This window comes from Lepus europaeus, chromosome 11 (assembly GCF_033115175.1).
Source record: "Lepus europaeus isolate LE1 chromosome 11, mLepTim1.pri, whole genome shotgun sequence".
Lineage (NCBI taxonomy): Eukaryota > Metazoa > Chordata > Mammalia > Lagomorpha > Leporidae > Lepus > Lepus europaeus.
In genome coordinates, this window is record NC_084837.1 from 89187588 (window position 1) to 89209382 (window position 21795).

The 21795-nt window shown below is 50.6% G+C and overlaps 1 protein-coding gene across 1 annotated transcript in view; it reads left to right on the top strand.

Moving 5' to 3' along the window:
- Positions 1-21795, top strand: part of IQCH (IQ motif containing H) — a 218024-nt gene that overhangs the window by 135738 nt on the left and 60491 nt on the right. The window contains exons 14-15 of the mRNA XM_062204812.1: positions 3204-3395; positions 21173-21293. Coding sequence (XP_062060796.1) covers positions 3204-3395; positions 21173-21293 — 313 coding nt within the window. The remainder of the gene's footprint in view (positions 1-3203; positions 3396-21172; positions 21294-21795) is intronic.

The window sequence follows — 21795 nt, forward strand, 5'->3', positions numbered from 1 at the left end:
GGAGAGCATGAAGTCATTTTGTTTATGAGTGACTAATTTTTTTCCCTAAATCTAGCCTGAGTGGAGTGAGAATTTCCTGTTTGGATCCATAAAGTAACAGTGCAGGCTCTCTGTCTGGCACATGCTCCCTATGAAATATTGACAGCTTTGGTTAAATAATCAAAAATGGCGATGCTATTTTAAAGCATGGCTCAATTTTCACTTAAAGATCGCACATAATTCTTTCCAGTGGTGTGCTCTTTACAATACTATTGATCCTTTTCATTACTGTAAGGGATCCATCCACAAACGCCCATTTATAGGATTCTCCGAAGCAACAAATAATAGGATTTGGAAGAAGCAGATAATAATTCTGTTCATAGTTGAAACCTCCAAAGAAATATACAACACTTCCAAATATGTCCTAAAAAGGCTATGCCAGAACACCTTCCATTAACCAGCAAAAGGATTGTGTCTGATGGTAGCAGGCCAACGACCATTTCCTGATCACGATGCAGCAATGTAGGATTCAGTATTGGATCTGTCGTCTCAACACAGGAGAGAAAGGGGGGAGGCAACCTTGGCAGGCACATTTACAAACCTTTTCAGGTTGTGTTCATTGTCTAATGGCATAGGGACCAGAGTACTTGTCATTTAAACACCCAAATTATCCTTAGGCATTGCTTTATAATTAGGGAGCTACGCCAGTCCCATTTTCTCCCTTACTGAATACCCCATAGTTGCTTGGAGTTCCCAGGGCCCCAAGCAAGGGAGGCCATTTTATATATGTCTTCCATACTGCCGCGTAGTGTAGCATCCCCAGGAAGATTTGCTAGACAGACTCAAGAGAACAGATGGTGCCTTTCATCAATTTAAACTTAAATTTCTATTTCTTTTTCTTTGAAAGGCAGAGAGAAGGAGAGAGGGCGAGCAGGAGAGGTGAGGGGAGAGGAGAGAGAGAACATCTTTCATCTGCTGGCTCACTATCCACATGTCCACCACAGTTGGTGCTGGGCCAGGCTGGTGGGTAGAAGCAGGAATAGGTCCGTGTCTCCCACAAATACTTGATCCGTCCCCTGCTGCCTCCCAGAGTACACTTTAGCAGGGAGCTGGAATCAGAAGCAGAGCTGGGATTCAAACTCAGGTGCTGCAGTAGGGGGTGTGAACTTCTCAAGAGGCATCCTAATGGCTGCACCAAACACAAAATCAGTCTAACCGAATAGCTCCAGACTTCAACAGCACTGTAAACCTTTAGTCCTTTCATGCTTTTTAAAAATATTTATTTATTTATTTGAAAGTCAGAGTTACACAGAGAGAGGAAAGGGAGGGAGGGAGGGAGGGAGGGAGAGAGAGAGAGAGAGAGAGAGAGAGAGAGAGAGAGAGAGAGAGAGAGAAGTCTCATCCGATGGCTCACTCCCCAGATGGCCGCAACAGCTGGAGCTGCGCCAATCCAAAGCCAGGAGCCAGGAGCTTCTTCCAGGTGTCCCACGTGGGTGCAAGGGCCCAAGGACTTGGGCCATCTTCTACTGCTTTCCCAGGCCACAGCAGAGAGCTGGATCAGAAGTGGAGCAGCCGGGTCTCGAACCGGTGCCCATATGGGATGCCGGCACTTCAGGCCAGGGTGTTAACCCACTGTGCCACAGCACTGGCCCCCTTTCATGCTTTTTAATGAAAAATCCATTTGGTGGGCAAAGAGAACTCAAGAAAAGGGCTGAGAATGAGCATGTTGGGGACACCACATTCAAGAAGTTGGTAGGCCTTCTAGACACAACGAGCAATGCTGTTTTGCTGCTTTCTGGAAACCATAGACTGGAAACTCTGTTAAGAAGACGACACAAAAAAATCGCTTTGTGATCTAATACGCTGTTTGTCTTTAATGCTCCACTCTAAGCAGTCTTGCTACGGACTTCTGTCTGATTCAGGCGCACCCCAAATGACTTACAGACTGTAAGAAAGGTGGTTTCCCTTGTGCCTTTTGTCACTTCTTTCTCCATCTCATCCTTCTCCTCTCTATAGGGTTGGCCTGGGAATTGGGTCTGGGGTCTGAGCAACCAGGGCAGAGTCTCTGCTCCACCACTCCCTGCTGTGTGACCGTGACAAGTCACTTAAATTAGCTGAGCCTCTATTAATATATAAAGTGGAATTGATAACGTGCCTACTCCACAGGGTTGTCGTGAGTATTGGATGAGAAAATTTGTGTAAAGATCTCACATGGATCCAAAGCCTGGCTTGTGCTCAGAGTTCAGAACTATTTATTATTGCTATTATCATTTTGATATCAACACTTGAGCTTCGGTTTTATCCCGTAAACTTCCATGTGTTTGAGCTCAGTTCTTGAGGGAATATTGTTTTAAAGAAAATGTAGGGTGGGTGTGTGTTCCGGCAAGGTTGCTTCCAGGAATTTTTACTTCCTTTATCTGTCTCTTCCTGTAATATGCTTGTTCATATCAACCATATAATAAACTTGGCCAACTGACCAGCCAAACAAAATGTATTTTGTGTATGTCAAAGAGGGAAAAAAATGAAATGTTTTATAGGTTATAACATTTAAAAGCTCAACAAAGCTCCAAACAGTTTAAGTTTTCAAGGCTATAAGTCTTTATAGTCTTGAAACTATAAAAAAAAAAATCACTGGAGAAATCAATAAGTAAACACATAATTCTCTGAAAAAGAGAACAGTAAAAAGACCCAATTACAGATGTTCAAGGATTCTTTCTTTTGCCTTCAAAAGTCAGCAAAATGATGATTTTGAAATTTCCCTTAAATAAGACTACTTTTTTTTTAAAGCAGAGGGAGAGAGAGAGAGAGAAACAGTCAGAGAGATCTCCCATATACTGGCTCAATAACCAGATGCCCACAACATCTGGGGCTGGACCACATGGAACTCAGTCTGGGTTTCCTACCTGGGCAGCAGGGTCCCATGTACTTGGACCAGCACCTGCTGCTTCCCCGGGCGTACATGAACAGGAAGCTGGACTGAACCAGGCAGCCCCGTGTGGGGCGCTGGTGTCCCAAGCAGCATCTTTGGTCCTTTGTTTCCTTCACATCATCTCTACATCACTCACAAGTTCTTCCCTGTGTCTCAGTGACTAGGAGATGACTGGATGAACAGACTATTGCAAGTAAAGATAGATGAGAAGTACAGCAACCGAATTAATATGACATAAAAGAGCCCTAGAACGTCACTAGCTCGAGTAATTGTTGCCGTGTCATCGACTCCGCAGATGATAGAACAGCTGAGCCAGCTGGTGGCCGATCACCTGCGAATCCAGCGCTGGCTCTTTAAAATGGACTGTGAGTTTGGAGGAAATGGGACGGCGTTCTGTGACATCCCCGCCCACCTCAAGTGCCACAAGTGGGTGCTGAAGGAGAGCGACAAGTATGGCCACGAAGACTGGAAGAAGAAGTGGGCACAGGTGAGTGACCGGCGGAGACTTAACCCCGCAGCATCTGTGCATGGTTACAAGGTGAAACCGTAGAGTCAGCTTAGGAGACGAGAGCACCTGCCAGGCACGGCCTTCCTGGGCCTCGGGCTCCCATGCGAAATGTATGGCATTGCTCGTGTTATTTTAAACGTCCTTTCTTTGGTCCCAAAAAGCCTTCATTCACATCTTCAAATCGGTTGTGGTCATTAGGATGAAATTTTAGAAATCGTATGCGGGTGACATTATGGCGCTCGTCATTTGCTCTAAGTGGCTCTCGGTCACGTGCTTCTGACAACTGTTGCTGTTACGATAGCCGTGTTTTATCAGGAGACAGAAATTCTACCTGTCAAAATGGCCGTCACCCAGAAGCTGGTGCAGACCAGCATTGAAGACGATGCAAGAACATTCATGTCACTACTGGCCCCTGTGAGAGGCTAAGAAACTAGCACAGCACAGCCAAAATAGGGAATCTCCCCCCAGAGCTGAACAGTAGGTGGGAAGCCTTAGCACACGAGTGTTCCCATGTACCTTGGTGAGGAGGTGAATTATACAACCTCTGAGTCCATCGCAGATTTATTTTATGAAGTAATTGCATATGGTTTGATATAGAAATGAAACCCATGGTTCTACAAGCTTCCTCACTGGACAGAGACCTGGGGTTGTCTGGCTTCTCCTAATCCCAGCTATCTGTTTGGCTGACCCACTGGTTAAGGCATAAGTCAGACACAAATACACCCCTCGACTGGTGCCTTCCCTTCCGGCACACATGGTGGTGGGCTGTGCAAAGTGATGTGCATCTGCTTAGAGCATCCCCCTTCACAAGGTTATGAATCAAGATCCAAAGGGGAGGGTAGGAGGGGCCCCCAAGAGGGAACCCCATTATTCTTGGGAAAGTGAGATGCTGAATAAATCTCCAGAACAGTCGGGAGAGCGAGTTCCCTCTGACAAATGCGCTGCTCTCCCATGATCTACTCCGGGCTTTCTCCCCTCCGTCAGTGAACGGACGGAACGCAGCACCTGTCATGGCTGGCTTTTTACGTATTATTTAAAGGATACCAAAGTGAATTACTCTTCCAGAAAAAAAAAAAAAAAACAGAACAAAGAAAATGTATTTAATTTTCAGGCCCATAGAGATTTCCTTGAGGTTCTCTTTGAACTCGTATTGTATAGAATTTCCTTTTTTAAAGTGAAACTGCTGAGATTAAATCATGACTTTTGCATTTAAAAAATGGAAATGCTAGCATGCCAAGTGTTTGCTAGCTTCACTACCTCAAACCAATAATTTATTTAAAGATTTATTTATTCATTTGAAAGTCAGAGTTACACAGAGAGAGGAGAGAGGTCTTCCATGTGCTGGTTCACTCCCCCAAATGGTTACAATGGCCGGAACTGGGCCTATCAGAAGCCAGGAGCCAGGAGCTTCTTCTGGGTCTCCCACATGGATGCAGGGGCCCAAGGATGTGGGCCATCTTCTGCTGCTTTCCCAGGCCATAGCAGAGAGCTTCAAACCAATACTTTTTAAAGACTTCACTCTGACACTAATCTCTGATGAATTTGAAATGTTTGGCCTTAAGTTTAAAAAGTATTTGGGGAGGGGCTGGCGCTGTGGCATAGCAGGTAAAGCTGCCACCTGCAGTGCTGGCATCCCGTATGGGCGCCAGTTCAAGTCCCAGCTGTTCCACTTCTTTTTTCTTTTTTTTTAAATTTTTGACAGGCAGAGTGGACAGTGAGAGAGAGACAGAGAGAAAGGTCTTCCTTTTGCCGTTGGTTCACCCTCCAATGGCCGCCGCGGTAGGCGCGCTGCGGCCGGCACACCGCGCTGATCCGATGGCAGGAGCCAGGTGCTTCTCCTGGTCTCCCATGGGGTGCAGGACCCAAGCACCTGGGCCATCCTCCACTGCACTCCCTGGCCATAGCAGAGAGCTGGCCTGGAAGAGGGGCAACCGGGACAGGATCGGTGCCCCGACCAGGACTAGAACCCGGTGTGCCGGCGCTGCAAGGCGGAGGATTAGCCTAGTGAGCCGCGGCGCCGGCTGTTCCACTTCTGATCTAGCTCTCTGCTATGGCCTAGGAAAGCAGTGGAAGATGGCTCAAGTGCTTGGGCCCCTGCACCCACGTGGGAGACCCAGAAGACGCTCCTGACTCCTGGCTTTGGATCGGCGCAGCTCCAGCTATTGCAGCCATTTGGGGAGTGAACTAACAGATGGAAGACCTCTCTCTCTGTCTCTGCCTCCCTATAACTCTGCCTTTCATATAATAAATAAATCTTAAAAAAAAAAGTATTTGGGGATGGGCGTTTAGCCTAGCAGGTAAGACCCCACCTGTGGCCCACATTGGAGTACCTGGATCCCTAACCTGACGCCAGGTCTCTGCCAGTGCAGACTCTGGAGACAGCAGAATTATCCCTGACACCCATGTGGGAGGCCAGGATTGAATTCCCAGCTGCTGGCTTCAGCCTGGCCCAGCCCCGGCCATTGCAGACATCTGGGGAATGAACCAGTAGATGCGAAGTACCCAACTCATTCTTCCTCTGCCTCTCCAATAAACACATAAACAGAATTTCCTTTACAAAAAGTAGAAAATATTTAGGTTACTGGTATTTGACTGAGCCGTAGTTAGAAGCCTCGCAGTACATTATTTATTTTCAATTCTTTTAAACCACAGCGTTTAGTACATTTGGCACTGCCATCATGTTATTAAACGTGAAACTGTTGAATAATTAATAGTCCATCTAAATCATGCTTTAAAACTTAACAAGGACCAGATAATTATTCAGGAATCATTTTACAGTCTGAGGCCTGTGCTTCGCCCGAGATGCGGTGGGAAGCCGACAGCACAGATACAGTAGGTCTGCAAAGCTGGCGTTTTCTTCTTTTTTTTTTTTCTGACATTCTGTTGCCTCCAAAGCGAACCGCAGCCTCCACCGAGGCTAGCGATGGAGAACTGAAGCAGAGAATCCTGCTTTGTGACGGGAAGCCCATTGTAAAGGCACACATTTAGCCACCAAAGCCTTGCTTTTCTGAGCACAGGCATGTCTGAGTGTCCCGTTACAGTGAGTAGACCTGTTTCTTTTGATAATGAAGATGTTGTGTCATCAAGCCTAGCCTGGAACACACAAAACATATGCTGGCAGGTTATTAAAAATTTGAGCTTCTTGATGAAAGACTGTCCTGCAGGCTAACAGTCCAGAGAAAGACTCCATTCTGGGAGAATTATTAGAAACGAGAATATGACTGTAAGCACTAAATTATGTTAATACTTACAAATAGCATCATTTGCATAGCGGTTTATGACACGATAGCATGATTTTCCTCATTGGTATGTTGCAGGCAACAGATTAAAAACGGTGCTGTTTCCAGGGGTTTGGGCCGTTTTGAGAGTCTTTTGCATCTGATGCAGGGCTTGGTTTCAGATGTGGTCGGGATTCAGTGTAGACTCAAGAAGCTAATAGAGGAGGGTCCTGTTTCTCTCCACCTCGCTTCACTCAGAACCAGAGCTACCTGGCTGGTTGCTGCTGAGCCTTGAAACCAAGTCGCAAAGTCAGGAGATGCTGAAAAGCTACAGTTACGTCTGAGAAGGTCAGGATGGACAGGGCGGTGAGCTGAGGAAAAGCCGAATGCTACCTGATCGGCCACGGTGGAAACATTTCGTTCTTAGTGGCTTGGTACCAAGTGTATTCTCTCCATCCTGCTGGCTCACAAAACCTGCTCCCCGCCCCCAGGCCCCCCCCCCCCCCCCCCCGCCGCTGCCCCACAACCTTTTCCAGGAAGCCCGTCCACTTAAGTCTGAGATGTTGCCAAGATTTGGTGAATCCACACTCTGTCTGTCACACACTCCGAGCTCCCTGCTCCCTGGCTAGGGGGTTTCTTAGTAGGAATAAAAGCGTCAACAAAGGAAGGCACGTTTGTAGGGGAGACACCTGGGTACTCAGCTAAGACGGCCCAGGGAGACCAGGCAGGCTTCTCCCCATGATACCAATCCCTCCTGTAGCCTTTTCCTATTGTTTGTTTGTTTTTTAAGAATAAATCGCACTTCCTGGGACCTTGGCTTGGTGAGGTCTCTGAGGTCTCGCTTGGGCTTCTGCTAGGCTGGAGACCGAGGTACAGGTCTCTGTTGGCGCTAGTTTTTTGTTTTTTGTTTTTTTTGTTTTGTTTTGTTTTTTTTATTATTTGACAGGTAGAGTTATAGACAGTGAGAGAGAGAGACAGAGAGAAAGGTCTTCCTTCCGTTGGTTCACTCCCCAAATGGCCACTACAGCTGGCGCTGCGCCCATCCGAAGCCAGGAGCCAGGTGCTTCTTCCCAGTCTCCCATGCAGGTGCAGGGCCCAAGCACTTGGGCCATCCTCCACTGCCTTCCCGGGCCACAGCAGAGAGCTGGACTAGAAGAGGAGCACCCGGGACTAGAACCCGGTGCCCATATGGGATGCCGGCGCCGCAGGCGGAGGATTAACCAAGTGAGCCACGGCGCCAGGCCCCATTGGCGCTATTCTAAGACTTCACGAGAAAGCCACTCTAACTGGCTCTGGAATTCTGCTGCTCAACACAGCCTCTCGCAAGAGCAGGTTTACCTCTGGTCGTGTAGTGCTTTGGTTTACTTTTATTAGACATTTGATATGAATGTGGGGGTCGTCAAAGGGAATAAAAAAAAAAAAAAGCCTTATTCCAGGCACCCAAGCCTAGAAAAGGTAGAATAAGCCACGTTGCTGTGTAATGACTGTCCCCAAACACAGGTGCTTCCACTTTTGTGGATTAGTTTCCATATAAATGTGCAGCGTTGTCTCTCATAGCTGCCGTTACGGCTAATTCAGTGTCCCATCTTAATCCTCGAAGTCACTGCACAGTCATCACAGCTCTATGATGGTCTCTCGTATTCATTAATTTACTAAGCCATTCAGCTAAGTTAGAAATTTAGGTTATTTCCTGCTTTTCTTTTTCTTTTTTAAAGATTTCTTTATTCATTTGAAAGGCAGAGTGATAGAGGGACAAAGAGAGAAAGAGATCTTCGTCCTCTGGCTCACTCCCCAAATGGCTGTAACAGCCAGGGCTGGGGCCCCGCTGAAGCCAGAAGCCAGTAACTCCAGTGGGTGCAGGGGCCTAGCAGGCACTTGGGCATCTTCCGCTGTCTTTCCCAGTGCATTAGCAGGGAGGCGGGTCAGAAGTAGAGCAGCCAGGACTGAAACTGTCGCTCAGATGGGACGCTGGCCTTAAAAGTAGCAACAGAACCCATTGTAGCACACTGCTGGCCCCCTCCGCCCCCAGCCTTCGGGTTTTGGTGGGGAAGAGAGAAGAGGGAGAAAAGATTTGTTTTTCTTTTTGGTTTTGGTGTACACCTCCTTTTGCTTCAGTTGAATAATTTCCTTAGGAGAAGGATCCGGGATAGCTTGCTTTGTGGCTCTTGTTACCTGTGACCATATTTCTGAGAAGGTAATACCAATTCCCACGGCAGCCAGCAGCAAATAAGCACCCTAGCTTCACCACAACCTCACCAGCTTTGGAGATTCTGAACTGTTTGCACTCTCATGTGGAAGCAAAAACGCATCTTATGACTGCTGTTGGTTGATTCCAGCAAAGCACATCCCTTTTTTTTTTTTTTATGTGCTTATTACATGTTTGCATTTCATATCAAAAACACAACATCTCGGCATTAAGAAAAATCTAGGTTTTCTCAGCTAAGAAAAACAAATCCAGGGGCCAGCTTTTGTCCCAGGGCTTAAGTCGCTGCTCGGGATGCCCGTATCCCTTATTGGAGTGCCAGGTTCAAGTGCGGGCTCCGGCACCGCTGATCCAGCTTCCTGCTCATGCACACCCTCGGGTGATGGCTCACCCACGAGGGAGACCGGGATGGAGTCCAGGGCTCTTGGCTTGGCCCGGTTCTAGCTGTTGTAGGCATTTGGGGAGTGAACCAGCTGATGGAGGAATCTCTCCCCACCCCCACTGCTCTGTCTCTCACTCTATAAAAATAAATAAAACTTTTTTAGAAGCATGCATTTTTTAAAAGGCAAAAATTTATGGTATCATCCTTCCTAATCATTAAATCATATTCTTTGCTTTATATATTTTATCTTAACATCATGACTTTTCAATTAGCTTATAGAATAGTAGCAGACTATCATACGTACATGTAATACACATGAAATTGAGCATTTTGTAGATTCAGGAATGCACTGGTGAGGTTTTGACATTTCCTTATATTTCATTCCTTTTTTTTAAGATTCATTTATTTGAGAGGTAAAGTTACAGAGAGAGAGAGAGACAGAGAGAAAGGTCTTCCATCCACTGGTTCACTCCCTTAAATAGCCGCAATGACCAGAGCTGAGCCAGTCCAAAGCCAGGAGCCAGGAGCTTCCTCCAGGTTTCTCACGCAGCAGCGGGGCCCAAGCACTTGGACCACCTTCCACTGCTTTCCCAGGCCATAGGAGGGAGCTGGATGGGAAGAGGAGCAGCCAGGACAGGAACTGGCGCCCGTATGGGATGCCAGCACTGTAGGCGGCGGCTTTACCCGCTACGCCACAGCGCCCGTCCTCCTTGTGTTTCTTAATAACACTGACACTGCTACGAGGTGGCATACTTCCTGGTGCCAGGTGTGGTGCCATGCACATTGCGTGAATTGTCTCATTCACGCCTGGAAGAACTTGGTTTTCAGTGCTTCACATGCCCAGCAGTTTAACAAGGAAGGTGTTGTCTCTGTTTATCCGTGGAGAAGCTGACCCTTGGGGAGTGAAGGGACCTGCTCAGGTTCACGTGGCTAAGAAGTGATTGTCATTGGCTTTGAACCCATGTCTGCCTCCTCCTAGCCCGGCGTGTTTGCCATCCCAAACCCAGTTCGTTTAGAAAAGGCCTAGCTTGAAAATCCCAAACCAGGATTGTCCCTCAGCATCCCTGCCTTTGTGACCCGGACCACGTGCTGCCTTTGTCGCCAGTTTCCTGCTTTGCACGGAGACAAGGGAAACACAGCAGCCCCTACCTCTCACACGTCTTCCTTCTCCTAGCAGGGCTGGGAGGCGTGGGAAGCCTCCCCCACACACCTCAGGGCAGCAGAGGGCCGGCGCTGCCCAGGGGTCCCCGGGACTCAGCGCCAGCAACCCAGCCACTTCACACACCTGTTCACGCACGTGGCTGATGACGGGGGGCGGGGTTCCTGTGTCACCCGGGGTCCTTCCTGGGGACGACCGGCTTTCAGTGTCTTTCTTGATGTAATACACTAACATGAAACCCCACGTTCACACACTGGTGAACCCGTGAAGTTCCAAAATCTCTCTTCACTCTCAGCGACACCATTAAAAATATGGCTGGCATTTCAAACCCTGCTTTGGCTTTTTTGTTTTGTTTTGTTTTTTTGTTTTTGCAAAAGCAACAAGATACTTGGTTTGGCCTTGTTTTTATTTCCATCAGTCTACTGTTCCAGACTCCCTGTGTTGGAATGGGCTGCTCTGAATGGTTGAACACCCAGCTCTTCAGCGAACAGGCAACGTAGCTAAGAAGGAGGTTGCCTTCATGGGATTCCATAGTCCAGGCAAAACTAGGGTAGATTTCCCTGCTTACTAGGAAGGGGGTAGGCAAATCACTTCTGCTCTCCAAGCCACGCCTTCATCTATCAGTGGAGGTAAGTACCTGTCTCATGCGGAGGTGATGAGAGCTAAATGCGAGAATCCTGTGCACTGGCTAGCAGTGATTTTGCACATAAGGGCTTCAAGCAGTGCTAGACGTTATCATTGTAAATATCGCCATGAGGTTGCAGTGTAACACGGCGTGAAAACACTGGGCAGGTACCTGGAGTTTGATCTTTGGTGGTTTAGAAGTCCTGGAGGGTCTCCCGTAGGCTTCCTGAGTATCATGGTAGGCTGATTCAATTGTCCCCACCCTGTGACCCATCCCAGCCTGTGTCAAAAGAGCAAAGCCTGGTGGCCGCCTGGCTTCTTAGAGTCGGAAGACAACGAACGACATCATGTATTCGGCCCCTTCTGCGGGTCGGAGAGAGAGGCTTGATAAAGTGGGGGTGATGCCCACCCCCCAGATGGAGGCTAGGGGCTTCCTTTTCCGGTTCCAGCCGGTGTCTTCTCTAATTAGCGCAGCAGCACGCCTGCTGCTTTCCTCCGAAAGTCCTGATCATTTACATCTCTCTCCTCATCTCCGAGAACGACTTCGAATTTCTGCGTTCTTGCAGCTCAACGGTTATTTCCAGAGGCTGTGGCGGCTGGGTTGGAGGGCTCTCTCTGTGCCCGAGGAGGAAGATGACAGGAGAGGGGAAATTGCTTACATGAAAGCCGGGGCACCCCTTCGGAGGACCTATAATAATCAGCCATACAAGCTGTTGGTTTGTGTGTCCTATTGATTTAATATGCTTCTAATCAGTACATAAAGCTATGGGCCTGCAGTGTTAATTTTTCATATGCTTACAAAGTACCTTTTGATTTTCTGTCACACGTTAATTACAGCGTTTTGCCATTAAATAGGAAGCTTTGTGTAAACTAATTACTAGGTAATCATTGTCTACTGCAAGCGTGCTGTTTGTACCTTTTATTTTATTCTAAAAATGCACAGATCTTGCAGTCTGGAGACGCTCTACCTCCCAGCCGTTAGCTCTCACTAATTCATAGCATTATTGTGGTGCGGGCGCAGGAGTTTGTAATTGTTGTGGCATCAGAGCTGTTAATTACCGGAGTAAACAGTTGAAATGGTGCCAAGGTCTATTGTACGAGGCAAGGAAAAGGAGGTTTAAACGCTCCCCCCGCCATCTGGGGACCGCGGGAGAGGCAAGCGCTCGCGCCGCCCCCGCGCCACGGTTGGCGGCCAGATGGCTCCCGAATATTCCGAATCAATTGAATTTAACTGCCAGTTTCTCGCCGGAACAGCGTGGCAGGCAGGAATAAAGCGGAAGATGAGACGGACGGGAAGGGGATGGCTTTCGCGCGTCCAGGACGGGCCCTGTCGCGGTTCTCTTGCGGACACTGTCTGTTTTGCGGGAAGGCGCAGGGCGGCCGCGGGGATCTGCAAGGGACTGGCGCGCCCTGGAGAGGACTGGGCCCCGCGGTGCGGGCGCCGGGCCCCGCGCTGACCCTGTGCGGGGAAGCCCAGCTCTGCGTGCGTGTGCAGAGCGCGAGGCGGCACCGCCGGGACGAGTCGCCGGGCGAGTCCTTTCCTGCGAAATTAAAACCCGCCATTTCCCGACAGGCTCCCGAAGCTAGTCCAAAGGGCACATGTGCTGCCTTTTGTTTTTAATTTTCAATTAAAGAGCTTTCATCAGCATGTGCAATTTTCTCAGCCAGCGCTGTTTGCTCCAACTGGAAAGAAAGAAACCTATTACCAGTAATAATAATTACGGCTACTTCCACTCACGGTGGCTTTTAAAGCTGTGTGCTTTCTGCTTTAAGATACTGCACGATCTTTGCAACAACCATGTGCATTTCTTCACTCGATGCCGCTTACATGTTAGCACAATTCCCTTTAAAACCATGTTTCCAATGTTAAATATTTTTGAACCCCCAGCCACACTTGCTGCTGTAACTACTCTTTAATATCGTTCCCCAAACATGAGCATATTCTGCTCATTGTTTGTTTGTTTTTTTTTTTTTTACCCGCCCTGGATTGCTGTATTTATTTTTCATTGTTCCTAGTTTAACAGATGTTGGAGTAATTCAGAGAGTAACGTGAACAATTCCTTTAAAGAGGGAGATCACAGACCGCCCTTGCACGCGAGAGCCCAGGGCTGTGCCCGTCGGGGCCTCCATTTCATCCCGGGAAAGAACTTGTCCTGCTTTTGTGAATGTGCACCGTTCAATTAGGAATTTCAAGAGGCGCTTAATCTTTATCTATTGAAAGCCCCGGCATGCAGCGCGCTCGGCAGGATGAGCCTGGGGAGGAAGCCACAGCCCCCTGTGGCGAGGGGGAAGAAAGAAACAGACAGCAGCACGAGTGCTGGGGAGTCGGGAGCGAGGGGATCTCTGTGGGCCGTGCGTGGGGGGCGCCGGCCTGCTAGTGCAGCATATGGGCCTCAGTTGGACAAAGCCTGTCTGGAGTCGCGTGGAGGCCTGGCGAATGAGGGGCAGAGTGCCCCCCAGAAGCAGCGAGCTTGGATAACGCGGCGGCGTAAGGATGGAATTATATACCGCGTTCTCACCATTCTACTTAATGAGAGCCACCAGCGCAGCGAGTCACTTGCCACACAGCCGAAATGGGCCATTAGCTATCAAGGGAAAATTGTCTTTGCTGCTTTCAGCAGATGGAGCAAATATTTTACAAAGCAATTTTACATACCAAAAACATTTGTGTGCCTCGGTAATGTCGCCTGTTTTACATCACGCTACCTTCTACGGCAGCATAATTTTCCATCTCATCGAAGGCAAAGTTGGCATTTTTGATTTCTAAATTCTCAATTAGCAATTAAGCATGGAGTATTAACGCAGTCCTTAAACTTTAAGTAGGCGCGGGGAGTTGTTTATGACTTGCCAGAGACATTCTCATTTTTTTCTTCTCCTCGCTCTCAGCATATTTTTGCACTCTAAAGAGGGGCCTTTCCTAATGATCTCCATGGCAAAGAAGGAGTGGAGACTTCAGGACCGGCTGCAGAGGGAGAGCAGCCAGTGGGCAGAGTGATCAGAGCTTCTGCCCGCCTAAGAAAATGCCCACTGTGCCTTGTGGGGCAGTGGCGGGCCCACCGCTTTGTATCCATTTAAAACATTTATGCTTCAAGTCACAGAAGACCCAAATAAAGTGAATTTATGATCGCAGCCAACTGATAGTTCAAAGGTTGGTCTGGCTTCAGACAAGGCTTCTCTCTGCGGTTCACTCATCGCCACTTTCCATTTCTCCCCTAAGCCGTGCGTAATGTGGGCTGCGCTCAAGTTGCAAGATGGCTGCCAGTAACGCCTGGAGTTCGACCTTGGTTGGGACAAAGGGAAGAGAAGGTCTCACGGGGTGGGGCTCTCAGAAGAGCATAAGCTGCTTCCTCGGAAGTCCCCAGCAGGCACTTTCTGAGAACTGATGGGCCTCACTGGGTCACATGCCTCTCCTGAACCCATCACCGTGGCCGAGACACGGCTGTGCTCATCCACTGTGGAGCTCGCCGTGGCAGCCTTCCCACTCACCTCGCTCAGCTAACATTGAGGAAGGGGCAGTTCCTGAAAGGAAGCTGGGGACAGCGTGTTCCTGGTGCTGGGGCGGCCAGCGACAAATGGCCAGTCTCGGCATTCGTTCATAAGTTTTGCAGTGCAGGCTTAGCGTCACCTGTGTGCGAGCTCATCCGAGCCTGGTTGGCCATCTTATGCCCATGGAGAGCGATTCGGACAGAGATCCTGCCGCGCTGACACGCCGGGGCTGATGGATTTGCATCCCAGGCTCCCTGCGTGGTGGCTATGTGACCCGAAGCGTGGGGGTGGTCGTGCACACTCAGAGTGGCTGTGAAAAGGGACACGCCTGGCACGTGGCTGCCGGGCGGGGAGGGTGCAGTACGGGAGAGCTGTTGCACCATGAACAGTGACTCCAAGGGCGAGTTGCACAGCCGTACACCCTTCCTCGGACTCACCCCACGTGTGGAATCCCTCCCTTCTCCCCGTTTCTGAGCCACCAGCAGACTCCAATGCCTCACACTTTGCCCCCCGAAAGAGCACTCCCCCAGGAGCCAGAAGGCAGCCGGGGAGCCCCTGCAGTGTCGCCATGTGACCGGAGGCGTTTGTCCCAGATAGTCCATATGGCCCCTTTTGACAATGACGACAGTCTTGCTTGGTTTTCCAGGTCATTGTCCTGCCCTTTTGACCTTATGCTGCTCGCCATCACTCCGGTTTAGGGTTATCAGAAACGGCTGGAAAGCAGAACCAGCCAGGCAGCTCCTTGGATTTTCTTTTACACTTGATCTTAGCCAAAGGCTGAGAAGTGGTCCCTCCTGGGTTTTCTCCTTAAAAAAAAAAAAAAAAAAAAAAAAAAAAAAAAAGATGGGTTTAAGAGTTGTATTTGTTTATCTGAAAGTCAGAGTTGCAGAGAGAGAGGGAGAGACAGAGAGAGAGAGAGAGAGGTCTTCCATCCACTGGTTCACACCCCAGATGGCTGCAACAGCCAGGGCTCAGCCAGACCAAAACCAGGAGCCAGGAGCTTCTTTCTGCTCTCCCATGTGGGTGGTAGGGGCCCAAGCATTTGGACCATCTTTCACTGCTTTTCCCAGGCCATTAGCAGATAGCTGGATTAGAAGTAGAGCAGCCAGGACAAGAGCCGGCGCCCATATGGGGTGCTGGCATCGCAGGCGGTGGCTTTACCCGCTACGTTACAGCACCGCCCCCTCCCTGGGGTTTCCTCTGATGCGGGAGACTAGAGGTGATTGGTCAAGAAGTTACTTAGTTCACCGCTATGACTCAGCGAAGGAACTGCTAAGACAAAAGAGTTGTGTGGGATGGATATTGACAGTATTCTGGTCTGTGTCCCCGCCTCGTACACATGCGTGCACACACACACAGCTGGAATTTGCCTGGATAGGAAAGCAAGCTCTCTGGAGCTGGAGAGCCGAATTAAGCTGGAGATGCTAGGGGCTTCCCCGAGGTGGCCTAAATTTTCCTTCCATCAGATATCTCTTTCTTCAGATTTACTCTTGATAGAAAAGAGAAAGAGCAGAGAGGCATAGTTCTTGCTTTGAAAGACAAGACTCTGGGATGCGTGCACGCCCTGTGCCTTCCAAGGCCATGACCATTGGTGATGCACTCTGAGGGCTAAGTGTGGGTGCTGGATGAAGTGCCAAGGTGTGGCTGAAGCTCCTCCCACAGGGGCGTTGCCCCAGAGCCCTGGGCTCCATAAAGGCCAACTGCAAATGCACATTCCCAGGGCCCATGCCATCCCGAGGCATTGAAAATCCCAACGTCTCACTTTTCTCGGAGCGAAAGCCTATTTTTCTACAATCCGCTTGCCCTCCACTTTCCTTTCCATCCGCCCCCCGCCCTCTGTCATCAGCTCTAAATGAAGTGCTCGGTGTGGGTGGCAGGCACCCGGAAACACTGACTTGATGTGAGGTTAGACACTTGCTGACTGCTCATTGCACAGGTTTGTAAGACAGAAGATGCAGCCCCATTGCTGGCTTTAGACAGCACACACATGCACACACACATGCACACACACACTGTGGAAGGATGGAACAGAGAGAGGAAGAGCACAAGCTAGCAGCGGTCCCCTCGCTCCTGCTATTTTCTGTCTTCCGTCATGTACTGAAAATCAGCCACAATAGGATCTGCTTGGCTCCCAAAGCTGAAGCAGAGGAGATGATCCCGGACTCGCCTACCACACAGTGCAGCTGTGAGCCCTGAATGAGATCCTGAGCGGGAGCCTCTGACAAGACAAAGTGTTTTCAAATGCCGTTGTGATGATTCGTGAAAATGGAGCCTGGGGGGCTGCCTGGTATCACTCGTGTGTCTGGGGGGGGGGCACCAGACAAAGGGCGCACAAGCCCGTGCCGCGACGAAGGTGGGGCTGAGGTTCCCCCTGGGTGCGCACTGTGTGTACTTGGGTTTGTGCTCAGGGGAATCAACCCCAGTGGCCACGGCTCTTCCCCTACCGGCCGCTGCCTTGAGGGTCATGGCAATGGTCTCTTATAATCGCTGGAGAACACCCCACCTCCCCCGCCCCAGGCTGGGAACTCGCCTCTGGCATCCACAGTGGCCACTGGGACCTGTGACTTCTTAGGAGGAGCGGGTTCTTGGTTTGTTGTACCCCCAGACGGGAGCTCTGGCTTCATCCATCGGTTCGCACGCAGTTTGGTAGTTCCCTGCAGAAACTGGGCTGTTGAGGGTTGTCTTGGGGTGGTGGTGGTGGGGAATCAAATAAAATGAAAGTCTCAGGTGGCACGTCATTTTGCTGTTGCTCCTTGAATGTATGAGCTGCAGGTCCTGCTGTTTCATCACCATCACCGTCATCATCATTGAGGCAGAGGGGCAAATTCTCTTCAGCACCAAGGCCACTCTCGTGCTAATCCTATGGTGCCCGTATGATGCTTTCAAAATAAAGGAATAAATTAAGCAGTTAGTACTGCCCCCTGCCACCTCCCAGGATTTGTCCCCGTGGCTTTTTCTTGGAGAGTGAATCACGGCCCCGAGCCGCCCCCCACGTGCCCCAGCAGCCCCCTGTGGAACGTCAGACTGCCAGAGCCTCTGGCTGTGTGCTCCTCCTGACGGGGCGCACCGCGTCCTCCCGTGCCAGCAGCAGGCTTGCCACCCCCTTGCTGTGCGCAGTGCAAAGCCAAGGCAGAATGGCTGCCTCTGTGGTCGGCGGTCGCGGCAGCGCCTGGCCCAGCATCCAGAAGCCTGGTGCAAGCCACAGCCTCTGCCCGCTCACTATTGGCCTTCACATTGTGCGTTGCAGCCAAAGTGATGCTCCACAAAGGTCACCTCGTTTGTCTTCCCTGTGCCCCTCAGAGGCAGGGAATCCCATCCCCCCCCAGGCAGGGAATTCCCCCCCCCCCCCAGGTGGATCCCCAGCAGGAAGGAGGGAGCCTGCTGAGAGGTGCCCATTTCCTCTCCTCCTGCAAAGTCAGCTGTTCGTGTCCCAGGGCTTCCCATCGCCATAATTCTAGCTGCCGAGGTTTAGAGTTCTCTGTGCCAGGACTGGGTCAGTGTCCACGATGTTGAGCAGCCCCAGGCAGCGGGAGAGCAGGAAGACAGGATCTTGACAGGGGTCACAGGGAAGGCTTCCTGGAGGAGGTGTGGCTGGAATCAGAAAGGATTGAGGAGGAGTCAGCCAGGGGAGGAAGAAGAGAAAGAGGTAGTTTTAGGGAGCTCGGGAGGAGAGAAGCAAGGCTATCTTAGTCAGAGGCCATATATCACAGTCAGCCTTCACGTTTTGTGCCGAGGACCTTGGACTTGGTCCTCTAGGTGATGGGGATCTAGTTTCAAGATCTAGGTGGTGGGCCTGGTGGTTTAACATCGGCTAAAACTCCCACATCCCACATTGGAGTGCATGGATTCAAGCCCCAGCTCTGGCTTCTGATCCCAGTTTCCAGACAATGCAGACCAGAGGAGGCAGCGGGAAAGACCCAGTAATCGGGCCCCTGCCACCCACGTGGAGACCTGGCTTGAGGTCCCAGCTCCTGGCTTCAGCCTGGCGCAGCCCCAGCCATCATGGGCACTGGGGGGTGACCCAGCAGGAGCTCTCCCTCTCCACCTTCCCATCCTTGCTCTCTGGCTCGCAAATGATTATTTTCTCATTTAAATTAAAACAATTTAAATGGCCAGGCTCTGACTTGCTCCTTCATTGCTTCCTTTCCATCTCTTCCCCTCCAAGGGAAAAAAAACCCTAACCCAACCCCTCTACCCTCCACTGTAGTGCTATGTATACTATGTAAAGGCCTAACATTCTGCAGTCTTTTCTGATATGTGAATGAGTGAATGAATGAATGAATGAATGATTTCTCTCTGGACGTCTTGATGAGAAGGACGTGTTTCATGCCCTTCAGAGGCAGGGACGCAAAGGCCCTTGAAGCAGGATGAAAAAGGGGCCTCCACTTCCTGGGGAGCCGTCTTTGGCTGTGGGGCCCCCTGTCCTCAACACGGGGGTTCCCAGAGCGGGGTGTGTGTGTGTGTGTGTGTGCAGAGCTGAGGCGCTTTGCGAGTGAGAGGCCATGGGTCTTCCGCCAGCAAGGTAGAAAGGTTTCAGCTGAAACTGGCATGAAATAGACAGAAAGCTGAGCTTGAGGACGCTGGGAGAAGGACCGAGCCGGAGTCCGGCTGCCAGAGGAGCGTGTGGTCGAGCCCTGCCCCTCTCAGGGCGCTTCTGTTTCGTATGTGAGGCACTTACCAAGCTAACGGAGGAAGAGCTCCCACCAGGGTCTCCTGGGTATTTCGAGAATTAGTCCGATCATGTGGACCTGCCTAGAGCACACCACAGATGTTGGCCTTGTGTTGTGGCTTTCCCGTGGGCACTGGACCCACAAACAGGTGGGGGCAAAGGACAATCACTTTTGCGTGTTAGTAAGACTGGAAATAAATGGGTGAATGCAAATTTCTCTTTTTAAAAAAAAAAGATGTATCTGTTTATTTGAAGGAGTTATAGGTGAGGGGGGAGAGAAACAGAGAGGTAGTCCATCCGCTGGTTCACTTCCCAGATGGCTGCAATGGCCAGGGCTGGGCCAGGCTGAAGCCAGGAGCCAGGAGCTTCTTCTGGGCCTCTCACGTGGGTGCTGGGGCCCAAGCACTTGGGCCATCTTCTGCTGCTTTCCCAGGCACATTAGCAGGGAGCTGGATCAGACAGAAGTAGAGCAGCTGGGACTCGAACCCAGCTCGTATAGTATGCTGGCGTCACAGGTGGCGGTTTAACTCGCTACACCACAACTCTGGCCCCAACAATGATTTCTAAACTCCTTCCAGCGCCAACCGTGCCAAAGTCAATTCCTCGCAATTTCTGGGCATTCATTGTTCGATTCAGCAAGTCCGAGTTGTCCTTGCCAGCGTCCCTCATGTGGCGTTCTATCCGTCCAGTGCCTTTGTCCCACAGATGGTGCAAATAAAGGCAGAAGAGGTGGCTTCTAGCTGAAAGGTTATGGGTGGCCGAGGAGGGGGAGAGCCCCGGAAATTGTGACATACAAAAGAAAATGGTCCCAGCAAGCTACGGCTGTGCCGTCGAAGAGCCAGACTTGTCATTCCCTGGAGAGCCCGCTGTTCTCAGGTGCCGGGGGGCTCTGTCGTCTTCAGTTGTTTCACGAATGATACGGAGCGGTCTTGTATCTGAACAGAGGAGCCCCGGACCCCAGCAGGCTTTCCCAGGACCGCTTCCCACCTGGCTCTCCTAAGCTGCCCCCCATCAGATCCCACCTACACAGCTTCAGCCGTAGTTCAAGGCTTTCTTTAAAAATGTATTATTGATTTGAGAGGCAGAGAGACAGATGGAGAGAGCTCCTATCCACTGGCTCACTCCGCAAATGCCAGCTGGGATGGGCTGAAGGCAGAAGCCAGGAATGCAACCCTGGTCTCTCACACGAGTGCCAGGAACCCACTGACTTGAGCCATCACCCCTGCCTTCCTGCGTGTGCACTGGCAGAAAGCTGGAATCAGGAGCCAGAGCTGGGCCTCAACTCAGCCACTCTGATATGGGACACGGGTGTCACAACCACTAGGCTATATGCTCACTCTCTGGTTTAAGGCTTTGATGAAGAAGTTGTAGGATGCAGATATCCACCCACAAGGCCTAGAGGATGCAGGTTTAAAAGATGGAGATGCAAGGGCCGGCAGTGGGGCACAGCAGGTTAAACCACTGCCTACAGTACCAGCATCCCATATAGGCGCCTGTTCGAGTCCTGGCTGCTCCACTTCTGATCCAGCTCCCTGCTAATGTGCCTGGGAAACTGCCTGGGTCCCTGCCACCCGTGAGGGAGACCTGGCTGGAGTTCCTGGCTCCTGGATTCTGCCTGGCCCAGCCCATAAATAAATAAATAAAACTTAAAAAAAAAAAAAAACAAGGATATCCCACTCTGAATGACCTTAGGGACAAGCTAATTGACCCCACATTTTGTATAAGGGAAACTGAGGCCCAGGGGCCTTGCGCTGGTCAGGTTGCCTGTGCCTGAACCGTAGGTTGCCCGATGCCCAGATGGAAGGGTGCCTTCCGGGTCCACATCCCTTTGCAACAGGAAAACAGAAATGGCCTGGACAAATGGAGAAAATGTTCAAAACGGCCCCTCTGACTCTGGGTAAACAGTAACCACATATTTTTTTTGCCTGTTGGAGGCCTGGTTTTTAATCACTCCACAAGCAGTTTTCATTTCTGTAGTAAAATTGCTTGTGGTTCTATTTAATTTGTTTCTGCAGGAGCCGGCTCTGGCAAAGATCTCCAAGGAGCTGGCGGGCATTTTAGCACAGCACGCGCAGCCAGTCAACGAGAGACGCTTCCCGACGTGGAGGAAATTCCTGCAAACGTTTCTTAGCCAAGGTAAATAAGACTGGAGCGTCTCTGCCGGGGACGGGGCTCCGCAACCTTGCGTTCCAGTTTTGGGGTTTTGGGTCCGACCCGGGGCGCCTCCTGCATTGGTTTAGACCTGGCTTCTCTTCTGAAGCATTGCCTACATGTTTATCTTGCACCCAGCTTGTTAAGTAAATAGGAGGAGAGCACGGCCCACACAGCCCTGCCTGCAGCTGCGGCTTCCCCAGAGGGGTGAGCTCTGGAATCAGGGGGCCGGGGTCTGCACTTCCACCACGGCCTTGAGCAAGGGCCCTGGGGCCCTCGGAGACCCCGTTTTCTCACCGGCCTACCCTCAGGGGGCCAGTGTTTGCTGCAGCAGCTAAGACTCCTCTTAGGACACCCACATCCCGTGTTATCTGAGTCCCCGGTTCAAGTCCCAGCTCCGCTTCGGATTCCAGCTTCCTGCTAATGCGCACCTGGGAGCAGCAGGTGACGGCTCCAGTACTTGGGTCGCTGCCGCCCACATGGGAGA